At 36.5% G+C, this 22,543-nt stretch overlaps 1 protein-coding gene across 1 annotated transcript in view; it reads left to right on the top strand.

Annotated features, from left to right (window-relative positions):
* The window catches only part of LOC141363338 (solute carrier family 22 member 15-like), a 29,980-nt gene extending 19,564 nt beyond the window's left edge, over positions 1 to 10,416 (top strand). The window contains exons 2-11 of the mRNA XM_073865977.1: positions 987 to 1,119; positions 1,231 to 1,395; positions 1,494 to 1,623; positions 1,953 to 2,174; positions 4,586 to 4,726; positions 4,813 to 4,895; positions 7,798 to 7,906; positions 8,337 to 8,409; positions 8,532 to 8,690; positions 8,786 to 10,416. Of these exons, the coding sequence (XP_073722078.1) occupies positions 987 to 1,119; positions 1,231 to 1,395; positions 1,494 to 1,623; positions 1,953 to 2,174; positions 4,586 to 4,726; positions 4,813 to 4,895; positions 7,798 to 7,906; positions 8,337 to 8,409; positions 8,532 to 8,690; positions 8,786 to 8,842 (1,272 nt within the window). The 3' untranslated portion in view covers positions 8,843 to 10,416. The remainder of the gene's footprint in view (positions 1 to 986; positions 1,120 to 1,230; positions 1,396 to 1,493; positions 1,624 to 1,952; positions 2,175 to 4,585; positions 4,727 to 4,812; positions 4,896 to 7,797; positions 7,907 to 8,336; positions 8,410 to 8,531; positions 8,691 to 8,785) is intronic.
* Positions 10,417 to 22,543: the final 12,127 nt, after the last annotated feature.

Raw genomic sequence — 22,543 nt, 5'->3', positions numbered from 1 at the left:
AAGCCCGTTGTCAATTATTTCTTACATATTTGATAGCAAAAATACTTTAAGAACATTGTCATGTGGTTATATTTGTATTTTGTTTACCATGTACCTCTCTTATAAAGTTGACTAGTTGAATGTTAAAGGGGACATTTCATGAAAATCTGATGTTTTCCATGTTTAAGTGTTATAATTGGGTCCCAAGTGCTTCTATAAATCTAGAAAATATGAAAGATCAAGTTCAACCCAGTAACTTTGGTTTACCAAAACTTTCTCTGCAAGCATGTGAAAAAATAAGTAATTTGGCTCCCCTTGTGATGTCAGAAAGGGATAATACTGCCCTTAATTTGCACTATCCAACCACGGCACTGCCATTTAGTGCAGAGATCCGCTCATTTGCATTTAAAAAGACACACCCAAAACGCAAATTTTTGCTCACACTTACAAAGGGTCAATTTTAACATGTTATTATAAATGATCTATATGGTATTTTCAACTAGAACTTCACATATGTACTCTGGGAACACCAAATATTTATTTGACATCTTAAAGTCTTGTGACATGTCCCCTTTAAATGGATCCAAATGTTCGTTGAAATGATCTTATGATGCATCAATAAACTAGCTAGTATACCTAAATGCATGTGTTTTTAATCTTCGCTAATTTAAAACATGATCAAAATTCAAATTTTCAATTTTATTTATATAGCGCTTTTCACAATTGTTTAATTGTTTCAAAGCAGCTTTACATTAATAGATGCAGGAAAAAACAGAAAAATCTTAAAACATAAACAGCAGAATACAGCGGTTAAGATTAACCAAACAAAGCAAGCGACAAGTATCGGTATCAACCAAACCAGTTTATTGTTAAAATTGGTATCAGCCAAAATCCTGTTTGGCATCTCTATTTAAAGTCACATCCTTATTAGATATGTTCATCTTAAAGAAGACATCTGACATATTCATGCATGTGTTTTATCTTTGCTGCTATTTTGTCTTTTGCAGTGGTACCTCGTTGAAGAGCAAGCCTATAAGGTGAATTTGGCGGGGTCTCTCTTCTTCGCCGGTGTGCTCATAGGAAATGTCCTGTTTGGACCACTCTCGGATAAGATCGGAAGGAAGCCAGTTTTTCTTACTGGTAGGATGAACAATTATAATTTTTTTATCATTTAATTATCTTACAAAATAGTTCAACAAGTCCATGAAGAAAATACAGTTTTATTTAAACATGTTTACATTTCTCCCTCAGGTCTATTTTTTGAAGTCTTATTTGGATACGGCACTGCCTTAGCCCCAAGCTATGAAGCGTTTGCCTTGTCCCGGCTGTTGGTAGGCATTATGAACGGAGGCATGGCATTGGTCTGCTTCGTCCTCACTCAGGAATATGTGGGAAAGTCATACTGGGCAATGACAGGTTAACAGAACTGCCACTATCGGCTTTGTCAACCTCTTTGACTTTAAATCTAAACCAGTTCCCTTTATGAATAGACTAATTTGATTTTTGTATTTCAGGAACTTTGACTAATATGACCTTTGCAGTGGGGATCTCTCTGTTCGCTGCTTTAGGTTATTACATCCGGCCGTGGCGCAACTTGGCAACTGTTGCAAACTGTCCTGGACTTCTGCTTTTCCTGCTTTGCGTGTGAGCGTGCAGTTGAATGGCTGCTTCCTGTTAAACTACAGCATTGTGGCGTCATTATAGTTCATTAGTAAAATTCAGCCTGGAGTTATTTGTTTTTAGTTAAAGTGTGTTATGTAAATCTTCTCTTGGTTAAGTTTAACAAAAAAAAATGCTTGCAGCATGAGTAAGGATGTAACCTAGATAGAAATTAAAGTTAGAAATATGAGCTGCATGTGTAGTGGTTGAGCAAATCCTCAGAGACGTTGGGCCGTGGTGCTTATGTGAGTTTTATGTCCCAATGTCCTATATGATCAGAGCATTCTGGAATCAAAGTGTTTCCATGTTCTCAGGACTCTGCCAGAATCTCCACGCTGGCTGTATTCTCGGGGTCATATGAAGCAGGCAGAAGACATCCTGCAGGATTTTGGTGTTAGGAATGGGAAAGGCAGGATTTCTGTGAAGCTCCGCCGGACTGTCAGCACCAGTGCTCCTGATACATCCAGTCCTGGGGTTTTCCAGCTGGTCACACATCCCGTACTACGATGGAGAACTGTGGTCCTCATGTATGTATGGTGAGTATTTCAGCATTATAGTCATTCAGAATTTCACAAATTTGTAAATTTTTAGGATTGGCAATGCCAAGCATCTTTATTCCCAGCAAGCAATTTTGGCTAAAAGAAGGCTACATTTGGGCTGTCTGTGAAAGTCAACACAGCATAATAGATGTCTAACTTGGTCCAAGAATAGACGATACGTAAACGTTACAGGAATATTCAATTTTCTTAAAAGAAAAATCCAGATAATTTACTCACCACCATGTCATCCAAAATGTTGATGTCTTTCTTTGTTCAGTCGAGAAGAAATTATGTTTTTTGAGGAAAACATTGCAGGATTTTTCTAATTTTAATGGACTTTAATAGACACAAACAATTAACACTTAACTCAACACCTAACAGTTTTTTTTCAAAGGACTATAAACGATCCCAAACGAGGCATAAGGATCTTATCTAGCGAAACGATTGTCATTTTTGACAAGAAAAATAAAAAATATGCTCTTCTAAACCACAACTTTTCGTCTAGGTCCGGTCCAGCGCGACCTAACGTAAATGCGTAGTGACGTAGGGAGGTCACGTGTTACATATATAAAACGCACATTTGCGGACCATTGTAAACAATAAACTGACACAAAGACATTCATTAGTATCAGTTGACATACAATAACGTAGGAACGGTGCTCTTTCAAATCAACACACTTGTAAACACTGGGGCGGAGTTTCGCGTTCGTCTTCTGTGACCTCTTGACGTCATGACGTATTGCGTGGGGTCACCTGGCGCATCACGACCAGATCTAGACGAGAAGTTGTGCTTTAAAAGTGTATATTTGTTATTTTTCTTGTCAAAAATGACAATTGTTTTGCTAGATAAGACACTTATGCCTCTTTGGGATTGTTTATAGTCCTTTGAAACTACGTTGAAAAAACTGTTAAGTGTTGAGTTAAGTATTAATTGTTGGTGTCTATAAAAGTCCATTAAAGTGAGAAAAATCCTGCAATGTTTTCCTCAAAAAACATAATTTCTTCTCGACTGAACAAAGAAAGACATCAACATTTTGGATGACATGGTGGTGAGCAAATTATCTGGATTTTTCTTTTAAGAAAATTGAATATTCCTTTAAGAAAAAATAAAAGCGAACACACGAAAAAACTGTTGACTTTGCTTACATGTTGGAATATCATACATGTAAGCAAAGCAATATCATTCAAAGTTATTTAGGGTAGAAGTAGGTTGCTCATAGCCAGACTATATTAGGTTAGCCGTCATTTCAACGTCTCGGTTTTTGCTTGCTGGGTTTTGTTTCCCAGGTTTGCTGCTAAATATAAAAAAATACAAATTGTAAAAATCTATACTGTCCTCCAAAAGATAAGTGCAGTAACTACGCAAACACTAAAACCGAGAAAAATGCCCTTAAAGTTTTTACACCAGCCAGTCAAACATGTTACTGCAATTTTGGCACAAGTTTCTCTCAAATGGGACAAAATTGAACCAGGAGACTTAGTCACAAGACACAACAGATCTCACAAAGCCCATTTCAGTCCTGAACTCAATTTTGACCAAATGCATAGTTAGGGGCCAGTCACACCAAAAGCGCTTTAAATGCTTGCAAACGCAAGGTGTGACGCACTGCCTTTTAAAAAAAAAAGCATTGCGACGCGGCTTTTCATATTGCTGAGCAACCACCGAGTCAGCTTTCTTGTCAATCAAACATTGAGGCTTTTGCTGTTAACTGTCATATTAGCAGAAACTTTAAAAAGAGGGCGCTTGCTCTGACCTTGTTTGAGGGTGAGAGGTGCACAAACACGCAGGAGAAAGTGAGCAAGTGGAGTCCGGTTCTTCAAAGCATAGGGTGACCATACGTGCCATTCTTCCCGGACACATCCCGTCCAGGATTTTGTGTTCGTCTCCCGGAAGTCGTATTTGTCGACCGCATACGTCATAGAGGATTATTATTATTATTACAGAAAAGCAACCGTTACATTTTAAGGTAAGAATGAAACTACGATTGTATATCTTATGTTTTTAACTGAATGGCGTATGCGGTCAACAAATACCCTATCAAAGCAACTGTAAACTTCCCTCACCACAACGTAAGGCCCGCCTCTCCCCTCACTCGATTGGACAATGGAAAGACGCGAATGACGTGGGGCGCTTCTCCGCTCTCAGCGCTCCTTCAAAAACGCGTGTGCGGCAGGCGGCAAAAAACCGCAAGGCGCTCGGCGCGCATAAGCAGCGCGCAAATGTGCCCTGCCCATAGAATATCATTCAAAAAAGGCGCCTGCAACTGCCATAAACGCTTTTGGTGTGACTGGCCCCTTACTGCGCTTTGCCTTTGTAGGGCAGTATAATTTTACGATTTTTAAGGTATTCATTATGATTTTTCTTATAATGTTGTATAAAGTTTTTTTTCTTTGTGTGTGTATTGTAGGTATGTCTGTAGTCTTGTGTATTACGGGTTGACTCTCAATGCAAGTGAAGATAAAGGAAATCGTTACCTTAGTGTTGCGATGTACGGGTTGGTCGAGCTTCCTGCTTACCCTCTGTGTATGTACTTCATGAACAAACAATGGTAAATACACTCACACCATCAAACACCTGGTAGGCATCTCTGATCGTAATCTACTATTTAGTACTGAATGTGTGTTTTTATTTCAGGGCAGGAAGGCGGAAGTCAATGGCGAACTTTCTTGGCTTCGCAGGCTTATCATGTCTACTCAAAACTATTGTACCTGTATCAGGTGATCATTTTTCAAGATAAATTAAGTTTTCATTTAAAATCTAATTCCCCAGTGTGATTCAGATTATAGGAGTGAGCAGGACACAAACTATCGCAGGGTTAATTTTAACATGGCTACTCCAGGCGCTGCGTAATATCATTGCTTAGTACACAATGTAACTACAGATAAGTTAGAAATAGAAAAAATATGGAAACTCTTTGGTTATTTTTGAGTGCGATGCTAATGGTCTAATCAGATTCAAAGGATTATGCTAAGCTATGCTAAAAGTGGTACCGCCAGACCCAGAGATCGGCTGAATGGATATCATAATGGTAAAAATCAAATGAGCATATTTTCATATGTACCTTTTCGAGTGTCCCTTTAAGCCTCAGGTATACAATGTTTTCATTTCATTATCAATGTAAATGCTATTAATCAAAATGATAACTGTTAATACAATATCAGGGGAAATAACTGACTATTATTATTATTATTATTAATTATTTATTTTTGTCTTAATTGTGCAGCCTTTTCAAAAATCTATTTCTATGCATTGATGCATAATACAAGGATGTAAGATGAAGGATCATGGATGGATGAATGTGTGGATATCTATCTATTGTAGGCAGATATATAAACAATATCCACATTTAGTATATAGACAGAATTTTACTGAATTATTTGTGTTTAAACGAAAATTTGTAGCAGGTATTACAATAAACCCTTGGTTTGTTACAGTTATCCCCACCTATGGGGTAAGTTGTAACGTTTGCACTCCTGTCACTTTCGGTGTAATTGTACGATAACGGTAGGTCCCACAAACAAACTTTTAAGTTTTCATTTGTAGCAGAGGTGTGTGTGTTGATTGTGTAAAAAAAAATAATGAATCTAACTTAAATATTTTTTAATAATAGAGCCAAAGCCAAAAAGTGTTAGATTGTGCTCCGCTCTCCCCTACTATCTGTCATAACATCAAGGTAAAAAAAACTATAAAATGAATGTAATGGGATTTGTGTCACAATAAGCATTATAAACTAATTTAATTGAAACTAATTAAATTGAATTCATATTAAAACCTTGGCATTCTTCTGCTAAACGTTTGTTGTTATTCTGCTAAAAAAGACAAGCTGAGACTTGTGTAGCCTACTCTAAGCACAGTAAAAGCCTGCAGTCTTTCACGTGTCCCACGTAACTATAGTTTAAATGATTATACTGTAGCCCCAAAAGTATTTGGCATTGACAAAATTAACATTAAAACAAGCAAAGCCTTTCCCAAAAATATATTTTGGGGGTTAAGTGATGATAAGATGCATATGCTCTTATCTTAAAGGATTAGTCCATTTTCTTAAAAGAAAAATCCAGATAATTTACTCACCACCATGTCATCCAAAATGTTGATGTCTTTCTTTGTTCAGTCGAGAAGAAATTATGTTTTTTGAAGAAAACATTGCAGAATTTTTCTAATTTTAATGGACTTTAATAGAACCCAACATTTAATACTTAACTCAACACTTAACAGTTTTTTTCAACAGAGTTTCAAAGGACTATAAACAATCCCAAACGAGGCATAAGGGTCTTATCTAGCGAAACGATTGTCATTTTTGACAAGAAAAATAACAAATATACACTTTTAAAGCACAACTTCTCGTCGTGTAGATCCGGTCGTGATGCGCCAGCTGACCCCACTACGTCACCGCAATACGTCATGACGTCAAGAGGTCACAAAGGACGAACGCGAAACTCCGCCCCAATGTTTACAAGCGTCTTGAAAGAGGACCGTTCCTACGTTGTTGTATGTCAATTGATACTAATTAATGTCTTTGTGGCAGTTTATTGTTTAAAATGGTCCGCAAATGTGCGTTTTATATATGCAACACTTGACCTCCCTACGTCACTACGCATTTACGTTAGGTCGCGCTGGACAGGACCTTGACGAAAAGTTGTGGTTTAAAAGTATATATTTTTTATTTTTCTTGTCAAAAATGACAATCGTTTTGCTAGATAAGACCCTTATGCCTCGTTTGGGATTGTTTATAGTCCTTTGAAACTCCGTTAAAAAAAAGGTTAAGTGTTGAGTTAAGTATTAAATGTTGGGTTCTATTAAAGTCCATTAAAATGAGAAAAATCCTGCAATGTTTTCCTCAAAAAACATAATTTCTTCTGGACTGAACAAAGAAAGTCATCAACATTTTGGATGACATGGTGGTGAGTAAATTATCTGGATTTTTCTTTTAAGAAAATTGAATATTCCTTTAAAACAGTTTCTGGATGTCAGATGTTAATGGCACAAGTTCATAGTTAATGTGTTGAACGACAACTGTGGGAAACCGATTTCATTCATCCACTAAAATAATAATTGCAAAAACAATTAAAGTCTAGACCAAAACTCCAAACAGAAAAGATGTAAAAAGACATCCATACTCCAAAAATAAAGGCCCAATCAACCTAAACTATTACTTTAATGCAAAAATGCTAACGTGCTATTTGCAATGAAATGCAGTGGCTTAAAGGTGCAGTGTGTAGATTCTAGTTGTGAGGATGTGAATTGCACCCCTCCATTTCAAAGCACAGAAAAAGATGTCATTGTCTGAGACAATGTAGTGACAAATGCGCTCTGTAGGGCAGTTTGTCCATTAAGGGATACTTTTAAAACATGATGGCGCAAAATGGCGGCTTCCATGTAAGGGGACCCACTGTGTATGTAGATAAAATGTCTCATTCTAAGGTGATAAAAACAATACAGTTCATTTTGTAAGGTATATATACACAACTAAAAACATAGTTATCTATATTTTATTGCATTGCTGTCAAAGATCCTACTAAAATTTACACACTGCACCTTTAAGTGTCCAAAGTACACAGTAAATATTATTTCTTAGCATATATGAATAAATTGCATAAAGCTTATTGTTTGCTTTTTCAGGGTTCTTTTTAAGTGCCACATCACTGGCTCTAATGGGAAAATTGATGGTCAGTGCCGCGTTTAATATTGCATACGTGTATACCTCAGAGCTCTACCCAACCGTGATCAGGTACAGCCGACACTGTAGCAGCATGCATGTTTTTTCTCTTACTCATTTGTTATTTTTAAATAGAAATGTGTATTAGGTTTGTTTCTGTAGCTCACTTGGTAGAGCTTTGCATTAGCAATGTAAAGGTTACGACTTTCCCAGGTATATACTGATAAAATGTATAGCTTAAATGCACTAAGCTATGCATTAACCCATGGGACCACTGAAATGGACATCACATGTTTTGTGGTTCAAACCAATAAAATTGCTGATCAACCAATTAAAATAAGGCACACTGATTAAACACCTGAAAAATCAGGTCTGAAGGGGTTAATGTAAACTGGCCCTCAGAATTAATGCTGTGCTCAAGTAAATGGCGCCCTCTGGTGTAGACTGTGCTGTATTGAACATTTTTTGTAAGGCTAATGTATGTAATTTTGTGTGTTTTTAGGAATGCAGGGTTGGGTGTATGTTCCATGTCCTGTAGAGTAGGAGGGATTTTGGCTCCATTTGTGCCCAGTATGGTAAGCAAATTTGTTTTATTATTTGTTTAGAAATTCTAAAAAGCTTATAATTCTTCTAATCATATATATTATGCAAACAGCTTTTCTCACTGACTATTTATCCATCATTGGTTGTTCTCCAGAAATCACTGCATGCCTCTATGCCATTTATTGTGTTTTGTTTGAGCGGTGTATCTGCGGGCTGCCTCGGGCTCCTACTGCCAGAAACCCTTAATAAACCCATAGCTGAAACACTTGACGAACTTTCCAGCCCCATCTACCATCGAATCTTAGAGCCAAAGGTAGTCACGGTGATCTAGTATCAGCAGTTACACTTCCCCTAAACATAAGCAAATGATAATAATCTAATTCCAGTGCATTGTTAAATGTTTTTCAGGTCCACCTCCTGGAGGAAAAGCATTTATCTGACCACAACAGAGAGGACAGTGATTGATACATGGACATTTTGTTAAGCTAGTATATGGACATTCATGGCCACAAATGACATATTGTGCCAAAAACACTAAACTCGCTAAAGGACCTAAGGTCTTTTTTTATTTGCTTTAGTGATCAACGGAAAGGATGCAAGTATAGGAATATTTAAAGATGCTGAAAATGGACCAGGTACTCATTCCTAACCTCATCTCTCACAATGCCGTAATTTTAAAGGTTTTCATGTTTACTGACATTTGTGTCTAGGACCTATTAATTGTTTATGTAAGATAATATATTCACCATTGTGTATGTGAAACCATTTTTGGCTCTTATCTGAATATTAACACGCTGCAGATTTGAGTAAATTATATTTATGGGCATATACTGGTGAAGAGAGATATTTTCTCCAAAGGGAGAAGAAATTGTATAAGTGTATTTCTGTACATAGTTAAATTTTAAAGCTTTTAAATAAATGCCTCAGTGTAGTGAGCAGGAATGTGGGTCAATTACATGACATGCATATTTTTGTGTCCAGGGCAATATGTACTATAAAAATAACTAGAACAATGTATGACACGTGTCACTTTTTTCTTTAAAACCAATTTAGTTTAAATACATTTTCAGTATTTTTTAATAATAAAATACCAATATTTTGTTTTGGTATCTGAAACTTGTAAAATGGGAGGTGGGAAAACTGTCCATACAAACTATCAGTTAATGTTTGAATGGTGTTTAAATTAATATAAATTTAAAATAAGACACACTGGCATTATTTTAGGTTTGAAACCATTCCTATAAACAAATTTCACAAAGTTTGTCCAACAATTTGTATGTTCTAAAATCAATGTCAAGTTCGTACAACTGCCAATCATGGCCCTTTTATCAAGAAGTTAACAAGTAGGGGAGAGTGTGGCACAAACTTACGCTTTTTGGCTTATTAAAAATTAGATGAATATTTTTTTACACAACCAACACACATCTCAGCTACAAATGAACACTTTAAATTTGTTTGTGGGACCTACCGCTATTGTACAATTACATCGAAAGTGACAGGAGTCCAAACGTTAACTTACCCCATAGGTCGGGTTAATTGTAACAAACAGAGGGTTTGTTGTAACACATACTAGAAAATTTTGTTTATACACAAATAATTCAATAAAATTCAGTCTATATACTAAAGGTGGATATTGTTTATATATCTGCCTATAATAGATAGATATCCACACATTCATCCATTCATGATCCTTTATCTAACCTTGTATTATGCATCAATGCATATAAATAGATTATTTTTAAAGGGCTGCACAAATAAGACAAAACATCATAATTGTCAGTTATTTCCTTTGATATTGTGTTAACATTTATCATTTTGATAATTTTTAACATTTTGATATTATTTACATGTTCATTTCATTATCATTGTTTACCTAAGGCTTAATTGTAACACTGTGTGACAACTAACCACGCTGTGTAAAAATGTTTTTAATCCCAGCTATCATCAGTTACTAGGAGTTGCTGACATGTTTCAAAATTGTGTTATGTTTTAGGCAACAAGACAGTGATTAAAATAATATAAGGTTGGATCTGGTGACTTACACACCCAACTCAGAATTCAAAAAAATAAAACATATGAAGAAATTTACTTCCATGCCTCTTTAATATCTTAATGACAACACATCACATTGTGCCCTGCTCACCCTTATAAACAGTAAACATGATATCACCTCATGAAATTAACCCCAGAGGGTCTTTATGGCTTAATGTAATAGTCAGGCTTGTGCACTTTCTGTGTCAGGTGGTACAACCAATGTAAAACTAGAAAAATGCTAATTTATCAAACACATTTAAACAGGCTTTATGCCCAGCTGGACTACTTCCTGAACTGAAAATCACAAACACAAACAAATTGATTAATCCAGGTGTGCCTGACCTCAGTAGTCACTACGACAATAATCAGACACAACTGGATTAATCAGTTTGTCCAATAATGGCAGACAGGAAACAAGGAGCTGGCTGAAGTTCAGGAAGTACTGCAGCTGGGCATAAAGCCTATTCAATTTTAAAAAGGATGTTTATGAATTGGATATCACAGGTAAAAGCTTATACCACCAGCACCCATGTAGAAGTTAAATGTAAGTTGATTACAGAGGTCAGGTGGTACAACCAGAAAGTCAAAGGGTACGACTGCTAGAATGCCCTTATAATATGTATATAATTATTTCTAAATTGTTACAATTTTAAATTAAATAAACAGTGGTCCAAACCTATTTGTCAAATCCTTTACTCTTTTGGCAAAACCTTAAACAAAAACCTTGCAAAACTCTAAACACAGGCAGCAAAAGTTAACACAACTAGTGGTAGACTACTGGTTTTGCAGTTGTACTGTATTTTTTAATAGTCTACTTTATGATTTTCATTTAGAATTTTTTTTCTTATATATATATATATATATATATATATATATATATATTATGATATGAGATATATGTTCTTAAAATGTATCGTTTATGAAATGTTATGGTCAACTATTTTCAAACTATTTTCAGTATTATATTTTAAAAGTCCCTATCAAGTAAACAAACCAGCATGACACAGCTAGGAAGCGCATACTGGCATATAGACAATCCTTGATTGTTTACTTGGTTGTGGAAAAAAATAATCATCATCAAATGTACTGAAATGTTGTTCAATAAACAAAAAACGTTTGCATTGCATCATTCTTATTTTTTTTTAAATACGTTTTTAGGAGCTTGTTTTGTCATGTACGTACCTGCGTGTGACCGATAGACGGCGCTGTGTTCAAGCAAATTATGCCGTGAACTTAAGTGACCTTTGACCCGTTCCTCAAGGTGATGTCAGCATTGACGCAGATGAACGGTGCTCAGGTAAACCACAGAAATCGGGAGCTGGGCGCTTCAAAGAAGCCGACACGCAACAACCAACCACAAACCTGTTTTTTCTTTGTTACCGTCGACGTTTCCTCGCTGTAATCGCAGCCTGTGGCGCTGCGCGTAGCTGACAGAACAGGTTAAGAGAGCAAGACTAATAACTGTTTTCATTCTTAAACGCCTGTGTCTTCCTGCAAGGCCTGGCGGGTGTTATATCACAGAGAGATAAACAGCAGGTACAGAGGGTGTGGTCTTCTGACTGCATCATTTGTATTTATACCCTATGTTCAACCAAACCAAATAAATTTGTTATTGTCTGTCTCAGACATTATAATAATGACATGTTTTGCATCGGGCGAAAGGACAGGGACGCGTAAATGCTGACTTGTATTTAGTACTGCATTCGTAAGACTTGTGGTTGGTTAGTAATGCTGTACTTGATTTTTTACTGCAAACTTTATGCAACTGTTCGACACGCACCAAAGATTCATATGTGCACATTATCCCAAACAAAACAAAACAAAAAATCTTAAAACGTATAACTTCTAATGATTTGACTTTTTATGTTATGTCATCAAATCCTTTTTCCCCAACGCCACGTTTAACAATCTAATCAATTCCCATAAGTGTCACACATAAAAAATGTGGATGAGCAAACCGAATACAGTTCCAGGAAGGCTTGGTTCTCATGAATTATTGTGGATAGTATAATACTCTGGCATTTTTTTACTTTTTGAAAGGAAGCCATATATGCCTGAGGTGATTGCATTTCCCTGCTTTCATCACATAAGCGCATGCAGAAAGCACAACTGACACACCTGGTTCAGAAAAGTACCTTAAGTTCAATATCAGGTCGGTATCGCCGTCTGCTAACCTGTGGGTGTGGGAAGCAAGAATACATGAGGGTGTTAAAGAGAGGTGAGGCATTAGCAACGGCATGAAGCCTGCTGTAAAAGCCAGATTTCTGGAAAATCATAGAAAAATATGACCTGAGATTGAACTCGGAAGAAAGATGCTGCAGGTCTACTGTACAGGCTCTTCTTGAAAACAGTGCTTTTAAAAGAATCACAAGTAATAACGTCAGTAACTTTAATTTTCACTATCCCTATAAGACGGTTTCAGCAGTAACAACACAAACAAGCGGCTTTCGTGCTCAACTTGTAACTTCCGAAAAACTCCGCTTAGAAATAAATAACAACAAAGTCCTTTTAAAGTAGTTTATTTATATAACGAGCACAATAAACAACACGTAGATTACCTAGGAAACCAAAACATTATTTTCGATGAGGTATTTAGTCAACAGTTTAGCAACTAGTCAGACCATTAAAGAAACAGAAACCGGAAGTAAAGTTCCATCCAGGTGCGTAGTAACCACACCGCACCTGAGTTTGATGAAACCTTCAATGGCTCTTTCCCAAATGGCGCACTTCATGTGGACTTTTGCGGCTTTCACATAGGACGCTGTGTGCTCCGCTATGCTCGTGGTATGCTCGACGCAACAACAAACTGCCCTTGCGCGGCGCAAGCCATTGAAATTAATGGGTTTCATAGCGCTGCGCACACCGCGTCCTATGTGAAAGCCGCATTTCGGTCTTGTGGACTTAAATTGCCCGTGTTCGCTTAGTCTATGAGTCCGTAGGGTGTCCCATCTGTCATTTTTACGCTCCGAAGTGTGCTCATCAGCGCCCCCTTTGCATCCTTGATGCGGTCTTCGGCGAAGCCCGCACTGCAGTAGGCTTTGCGCACTTTACCAACCCTATAGTCCTTGCAAATTATCAATCAGACCAATCAGCCGACAGAAGGGAGCAGTTGATGGGCAACTTCTCTTTCTATTTCCGGCATGACGCTCGAGTCTGTCCCAAAATACGACGCCGGTGCGCCCTCTTGGACTCCAGTCAAGGGTCCCTAAGGTCTACACTACTTGATGTCATCCAAGTGTGGACTCTGAGAAGGTCTACAAGTCCGGAATGTGGACATTCGGTCTCGTGGCCTTAAGTTACGCGTGCTCACTTGGTCTGTAGGGTGTCCCATCTGTAATTTTTACGCTCTGAAGTGTGCTCATCAGCGCCCCCTTTGCATCCTTGATGCAGCAGGCTTTGCGCACTTTATCAATCCAGAAGTCCTTGCGAATGAGCAATCAGACCAATTAAACGACGGAAGGGACAAGTGACGCTCCAGTCTGTCTCAAAATACGACTCCAGTGCACCCTCGTGGACTCGCGTCAAGGGTCCCTAAGGTCTCCACTACATGATCATCAAAGTGTGGATACTGAGGATGTCCATAAGTCCGACGTGTGCCATTTGGGACAGTGCCTATACAGTAGATCAGTGGTTCTCAAACTGGGGGCAATGGTGTCCTGTGGAGCAAGGAGATTGTGGTACAACAGTTGTCACTGTGACAGTACCTTTAAAAAAGGTTTTAATATGTACCATTTTGGTACAGATAAACATTTGAGGAATCAGTATGTACCTCTAAGGTCCCAATTTCTACCTTTGAGGTACTAATTATGCACCTTTTAGTCACAAAATTTTATTTTTTGAAAACCCAGTGACAACTTTTGTACCTTTTAACTCAGGCCTACATTATTTTACAACAGATATTTTAATACATTTCACAAGAAAAAAAACTCAATTTACAACATTTATTAATTCTATTCTACAGCATTTTAAAATCTAAGCTTATATTAATTTCAGCAATACATGTTTAAAATAAAAAAAATTAACTTTTAACATTAGTTAATGTTAATAAACTGACATGAACAATTGCATTACCATTGAAACACTAAAAAGTGTAAGCTGCTCTACTTAAAAAACTTTTTAAAAGTTTTATAAATTAAATGGTCTCACTTAAGTGAACAATTTAAGGTAAAAAAAAAAAAAAATTTACTTTGTAACACCTCAAATATTTTAAAATTTTCAACTTAAAATTTTTACTGAGAAAAATGAATAAAAAAGCATTATTACCAATTAATTTTTTTACGTTGATCCAACTTTTACTTTTTACAGTGTAAAGATGAATAAATGCAAAAAAAATCTATTGCTTATTTTTAGTTAGTGTTAGCTAGTGCGTTACAAATACAATATTAACAAATACAACCTTATTGTAAAGTGTTACCAACTATTCTTTTCAAACATTTTCCTCAAGCATCATAAACATTGTATTGTGATAGTTTTGCATGAGTCTTTGACAAAAAGGTCACTGAAAGGTCTCTTGTTTCGCGCACCCTTTGTGCGCACTCTTTCACAGTTGCTATATGATGTTAATACACAAAAACAAGTCATTAAATGTATCATTTGTTACATTGTTACACTTTGAAAGGTTCAAGGGTGTATTTGACATAAATAATAATGCTTCTTGCCTTCATATGACATTTCTTTTCAGAGATTGGGTGCAGGATGGAGCTGCAGGGGTTTCAACATATATATACTGTATGTATATGCAAAATATATATACACACAAAGGCTTCCAGCAGGCCGAACAAGTCTAAACAGAATCCAGTTTAAATTGTTTTTCTGTCTTATCAGGTAAGAGACGTCTATTGACAATCACATTCAAACTGACATTTGTGACACACCATAACTGATTAGCATCAGGTTTGATGACAGATCTTTGAATTCAAACGCCACCATACCGCAGCTGTACACTGTAAAAAGTAATACCTAGATCTAACTTATAAAAAGTGAGGCAAGTGACTGCATGGGAAGTTTTAGGTTGAGTCAACTTTCAACCTTTTTTAAGTATATTGAACACACTAACATTACTTAAAATGAATGCAATAAAATTGAGTTGAGTTAAAGGCGGAGTCCATGATGTTTGAAAGCCAATGTTGATATTTGAAATCACCTAAACAAACACGCCCCTACCCCAATAGAATCTGGACCTTCTGTTGATAGACTCGCCCCACACATACGCAACCCGGCATTTGATTTGATTTGATTGGTTATAAGTGTGTTTTGGTAGTCGGCCCGTCTCCTTTTCCAACGCGTTTTTCAAACATCGTGGACTCCGCCTTTAACTAATTGTGCTAGTATTACTCAGTTAGATAAACATTCTTTTCTTGGTACAGGTAGCGTATTTATGGTTAGTTGTTGTTTTTATGCCGTCAGATGAGGGCTAGAAACGTTTTTTCAAACAACACACCCACTCAGTTTCGTTTTGGGCAGCTGTAAAGCGCGACATACTTCAGTATGCAGTCTATGCACAAGCACCAGTCTTCTGAACAATGGTAACTACAAAACTCAAAGAAGAAACAGAAACTCTTCCAAATATCGAAGATAAATGAACATTAAACACTAAAAAGTCTTTCTTTTTAGTTAAAAACAAAACAAAAAAAGTTTCAATTCAAATTTCACTCTCCAAATGCAGTCCCATGCAAAGCATGCTGGGAACTGCAAGTCCACTGCCTAGTTAGTTGTGTTTACTCAAATAATTCATGTAGTTTTAAAACAAAATTAATAAGGTAATTTCTTTCTTACAAATTTAAATCGATTATAGATAATAAAATTAAGTTGAATTTACTCAATAATGTGCTCATTTAGAATTAATCAATTTATTCCAATTTTTATTTTATTTTAACTCATATTTTGATTAAAAAAACAAGAATTAATTTTTTTTAATACAGTTTACTCAATTAATTTTTTTTAAATCTACTAAGGCACAGAAACACTTTTTACAGTGTAGGCCCTATCAAAAAATACATGAAACTGCCCTTTGAAGACGCTCGGTCAGGCTGAACCTATTTATTTGTTTACATTGTTTCAGCATCAATGCAAGCTTATGCCGATATGACGACAGAGCGCTTATGGGCGCAGTGTGTATTATTGCGTAGATTCTTCTTTATTAATGCACGTCAGTCACCTCGCTATTGAACCCTAAAAAACCCATCCCCACCTTCAGCATCTGTGACAGTCTGATGAACAATGTGGCTTTAAAATTTTGCCATTATTCACCTAAGGCAATGATGGGAATTCCTCTGTGAACCTTGCGTTCTTTTTATCTCAAGTTCAGTCCGCTCATGTCAAGCCATCACTGTCAGCACTGACTGTTGTGTATTCTTCTTCTCTGAATGTTCCTTGTGAATTAACATTTCTGTTAAGGAAGTAGGCAGTATAGTGTGGATGAATATGTTATAAAGAAGAACAGGAAACTGTGTTGTTTAATAAAGATAAAAACACAGGGTCACGTTGAGGTGATTTCCTTATTCTGAATATGTCTTCACACACACCTTTCTTGGGACAATCCTGTACTTTTGGTGAACTACTCTTCCTTTGAACCTGGCAGAAGATTACTTATATTTTGCCTAGAGGTGTTATTAATTATGAGAGAGAGAGAGAGAGAGAGAGAGAGAGAGAGAGAGAGAGAGAGAGAGATTTTGAATGAGATATTTAAGTACACTCTTGATCATGAAGCTATAACTTATCCAGAAGTTTATGATCACTTAATAATATTGAATTCATACAAATAAATCAGAACATTTAAGTATACAAGTTGACTCATAATAAATAATGTAAAATGACACAGGGAATAAGTATGGAACACACTTTTTAATACTTTGTAGAAAAGCCTTTGTTTGTGATTACAGCTTCTAGACACCTCTTGAATGGAGAGACCAGTCATCTGCTTTGCTCAGGAGTGATTCTGGACCATTCTTCCACACAAATGGTCTAAAGTTCCTTGGGCCTCTTTTGTAAACTCTGATCTTCAATTCTCTCCATAGATTTTCTATGGAATTTATGTTAGGTTAATGACTAACGACTCTTTTCATTTTCAGCTTTCTGGTAGATGGCAGCAGATTTTTATCCAAAAATGTCTCGGTACATTTCTCCATTCATCCTGCGTTCAATAATATGAAGTCTGCCAGTACCCCTTGCTGAAAGCAGCCCCAAACTATGATGCTTCCACCCCCAAACTTAACTGTTGGTATGGTGTTCTTGGGGTGGTGGGCAGTGCCATTTCTTCTTCAAACATGGTGTGTAGAATGACTGCCAAAAAGTTCAATTTTGCTTTCATCTGACTATACTATAGTCTCCCAATAATCCATAGGCTTCTCCAAATGCTCTTTCGCAAACTTTAGCCGAGCCTCAACATGCTTTTTGTTCAGCAATGGAGTCTTGCGTGGTGAGCGTGCATGGATGCCATGGCAGTGCAGTGCATTGCTTATAGTTTTCTTTGAAACAACAGTACCTGCTGATGCAAGGTCTTCCTGAAGTTCTTCCCAAGTGGTTCTTGGCTCTTGGAGAAGTCTCCTGATTATTCTTTGGACTCCTTGGACAGGGATCTTACATGGAGCACCGGATCGTGACCGGTTTATGGTGAAGTGATGCCTATTCCATATCCGGATAATGGCCCCCACAGTGCTCCCAGGAACATTCAGCATTCTGGAAATGCGCCATTGCCATCTAAATGCTTTTCAAATGCGATAAGATTACAAAGATCTTAAGAGTTCTTTGCTTTTACCCATCATGAAGTCATCATCTGTGTGCCTCCTGGATAATGAGAAGCCGGTATAGGCCATTAATTAGGACTAAAGCAGCTGATATCAATTAGTACTGATAGGGGGCAGGGTTTCTCTCTCAATACTGACAGATTTCAGGTGATCTCCTGGCTTTTTATGCCATTTTGCACCTTGTTCTCTTCATGTGTTCAATACTTATTCCCTGTGTCATTTCACTTTATTTATTATGACTCAACTTGTATACTTAAATGTTCTGATTTCTTTGTATTAATTCAATATTTGGCTTAATGGCTAAATCTGGTGGAAATTTTATGTCAATAGCCCACTTAGAAATCCCCTTACTGATAAAAACGCTGATGTGTTAAAGGTGCAGTGTGTAATTTTTAGAATGATCTCTTGACAGAAATGCAAAATAATATGCAAAAATATATTATTAGGGGTGTATAAAGACCTTTCATAATGAACCGTTATTTGTTTATTACCTTATAATGAGATGTTTTTATCTACATACACCGAGGGTCCCCTTACATGGACTGAGCCGTTGGTTGCATTTCACAACCTCACCACTAGATTCCGCTAAAATTTACACACTGCACCTTTAAATGCTTATTTTCCCTGCTGTATTTTTTATATGAATGACATGGACAAATTATAAAGAAAAGCAGCTAATAAGAGCCTATAATACATGGGAACTCCTTCAATGATGTTTAAAAAGCACCTCAGGGTGAGACATCAAGAGGCCGGTTGATAAAACACCAATAGTACATAGAGTAAATTCTAGGCATGGTTGTCAAAAACATGGTTATTTCGTGTTTACCATGATTTTACTACATTTACCATGTTTTTTCAACTGTAGTAAAACCATGGTTAATTTTATAAGGGTTAGTTTATTAATATTCTAAAATGTGAAGAAAAATATAAACTTTTGAAACAGGACATATGTGACCCTGGCGGTGAAATCCAGGCTCAAGTTTCATAATCAAATTAGAAAAGTTTGATTTTACTCATTGAGTTCCATTTAGTTTCAATCTTTTACGTGGCCTTACTCAGTCAAAAGATATCAAAGTTATATTTTCACAGAACGTTATTTACATTATGTACAATGATTGTATGTTAAAACACTGCTGGGTTGTCACATATAGCTTGAATCAATAATACGTTTAAAAGTGGTTATAAAAGATACATGTATGCAGCTGAGAAACGTGCGTCTATCTACATGTGTGTGTCCTCACCTTTGCTCTTATTTTTTGAGTATAGAGGGTTGCTGTAAGTACCTGTAGATGGGATAGATGTGAGTGTTTTGGGCAGGAAGCATTTGTGCTGCAGGGTAATTACAGTGTAGACACCAGCTGCTGTTTCTGCATTCCAACACACACACACTTATTCTGCCAACAGAGGTCATGACACATCACATACACAGATTCGACTATCATCCATTCACTTACACACATTTTGGATGTCACCCGTAGATGATGATGTTTGTTCAAAATGGCTTTCCACTGTGTGGGTTATTTAGTATGGCTAATGGTAACACAGTGTGCCTAGTGTGTTGTATCACTGGCACTTACTGTATAAAATCATGTTGTTTATCCTGTTGGCAGTTTGTGATTGAAGGTGTGACATGCGTACAAACAAAGTAATCCGGTTCAAAAGTTCAGATGAACAATAATCCTGGCTCGGGGATATAATGCAACAATAAAGGAGATAAATAGGATTATGGAACATATAGATTTCAATAGAAATTTTATTGTAGGATCAAAGAAAGTTCAATGTTTGATTGACTGTTAACATTAGTGACTTTCTAATGCAGAGGTGAATTTTGTATAAATACGTTCATTTTCTGGCTGACAAATTATTTTAAAGTCACCATGAATTGGAAGTAGCAATTGTCTGGTTTTCCCCGTCGTGACGTATATCAAGTGAAAAGGTAGGGCGGGACTTGAATTCATTCATTGAGAATAGAATATATTTCGGACGTCACGTGACCAAACCGGAAAACTGGGTTGATCACTTCTGGTTACCGGCATGTGTTTTCGTAGCTTGTTACTGTTATTTGAAGTATTATTATTATTTGTGTTATGTTCTTTTTTATTCTAATTTCTGAATGTATGTGAGAAGAAAATGCCTTTGGCAAAAGCTAAAAAATCTAAAAAAAGTTAATTTACTTGGTAACTACAGGGGACTATTTTCGGGCACTGCGTGATATCATTGCGCCTGCTGCAGCCATGGTACGGCAGCAAAGTCCTTGATTATTACGCTGGAATGAGAGGATAGTTCCTAGCCATTTCGACATAGAAAATCACAACTTTTTATTTTCCGTCGGTCGTAGTACACGATGTAACTACAGAAGAGTTAAGTTTCAAATCGGAAAAATATCGAAACTAATAATTTGGTTATTATTTTTTAGCACAATGCTAATGGTCTAATCAGATTCAATTGATTATGCTAAGCTATGCTAAAAGTGGTACTGCCAGACCCAGAGATTGACTGAATGGATTTATAAAGGTAAAAATCAAATATTTAAAAGCGGAGCTGGAAAATGAGCCTATTTAAAAAAAAGTGGAGTGTCCCTTTAAGAACTAAAGATACATGGATCAACTTGGAAAACGAAACAAATTTCAGTTTTTCATCTTATCCAATATTGGATATTTCATTGATTTCAATAGGAATCCACAAGATTGTATGATTGTGTGCGCTGTGGCTGTGTGTCAATGTATGACAACTCTTCTGTTAGTTTTTTGGCTGTACATAAGTGTACACTACCTCTTTTGCTTAGTAAAACTTAAAAACGTACAAATGGTTTGTCTTGATTAAAGTGGCTGGTTGACCAATTATATAAACATTTTTTGAACAGGAAAAGGACAACACAATTCTCAATCACTTAAACACATCACATCTCTTTATTAAATAGAGATATCTTAAACATAATTGCAGAACTCCAAATACACATTTTTAAAATAGAAACAGTAGAAGATATAAAATAAACATGAATACTTAGTATCTACTCCTCCAGACACACATGAAAACAAAAACTACAAATTACACACAAGTATTGACAAGACAAGGACACACACATGCTCCTATTTTGGAGAAAAAGTGCTGCTTGTTTTCTCCTTCCCTGTATCCTCCCTTTTCACAGCGCAAGGGTCATTTTTCACAGCTTACATTCATAATAAACACACACTATGCATTAGTAGCCTATTTATATGAATTAAATTAATATGTGTCTTCTGTAAGTACTCGAGTACAGATAACTAGCAATTATTATAGCACAGTGGCATACAGTATAAACTAAAAAAGTGGCATATTTATTTCATTGTGAGCTATTCTTAAAGGGATAGTTCACCAAAAATTCATGTTTTTCTAAATCTGTATGAGTTTCTTTATTCTCTTAAACACAAAAGAAGATAATCTGATAAATGATGGTAAGCACACTGTTGGCCAACCATTGACTTCCGTTGTATTTGTTTCTCCGACTATGGAAGTCCATGGGTATCGTCAACTTTGTAGTTACCATCATTTAAACTATCCCTCTGAGAAAAAATAACATTTATAAATAGAGCTTATTCGTTTCTACTTCATTTCACAAAACAGGTTTATATATAATAAGTCTGACATAAAAGAATTAATGTATTTAAATGCTCCTTTTTTATTTCTCCTAACAAGATAGGGGTAGGCAACGTCTGTCCTTGAGTGCCGATGTCCTGTATAGTTTTGCATGCAGCTCCAATCAAGCACACCTAAAACAGCTATTCAAGGTCTAAATAATCACCTAAAAACTACAGGTAGGCAAGGTTTTATCAGGGTTGGAACTAAAATCTGCAGGACATCGGCACTCCTGGACCGAAGTTGCCTACCCCTGATCTATAGGATACAATGCCTGCATGCTCATCATGCCTAAAAGTTTGTATTTGTTTTGCAAATAGGCTAAAGTAACTGATGAATGCTTTACTAAAACATGGATGTCCCAGTACAGGAGTTTATGATTTGCAACATGGCCTGTTATATAATGACTAATATAGGTCCATCATTTGAATCCACAGTATTAGATTTGCAGGTGTTTTTCTTTGCACACCTGTCGGACATGGATTCCAAGTTGTTCAGCAGATCTCAACGTTTTTTGACTTCAACCCTCTCCAACTGTCCACAACCAGTCCATTCTAATGAAATGCATATAAATAGCACGCAGTGTGATTATCGTGCAATACACGCCAAATTCCAATTTTGCATGCATAGGATACGACAGTCCTTCCCGTTCACTTAAATGGCGCGTCTTTTCATGTTTTTTCGTGTTCCAAGCATTGTCGCTTGGGTTTGTGGTTAGAGCAAGTTTTTGTAACATAAAATGACATTCTAAACCAAACCCCAATTCTAACCC

The sequence above is a fragment of the Misgurnus anguillicaudatus genome, unplaced genomic scaffold (assembly GCF_027580225.2).
Source record: "Misgurnus anguillicaudatus unplaced genomic scaffold, ASM2758022v2 HiC_scaffold_34, whole genome shotgun sequence".
NCBI classification, from domain to species: Eukaryota; Metazoa; Chordata; class Actinopteri; order Cypriniformes; family Cobitidae; genus Misgurnus; species Misgurnus anguillicaudatus.
Note: the sequence above shows the minus strand (reverse complement) of the source record. Positions and strands in the feature narration are given on the sequence as shown.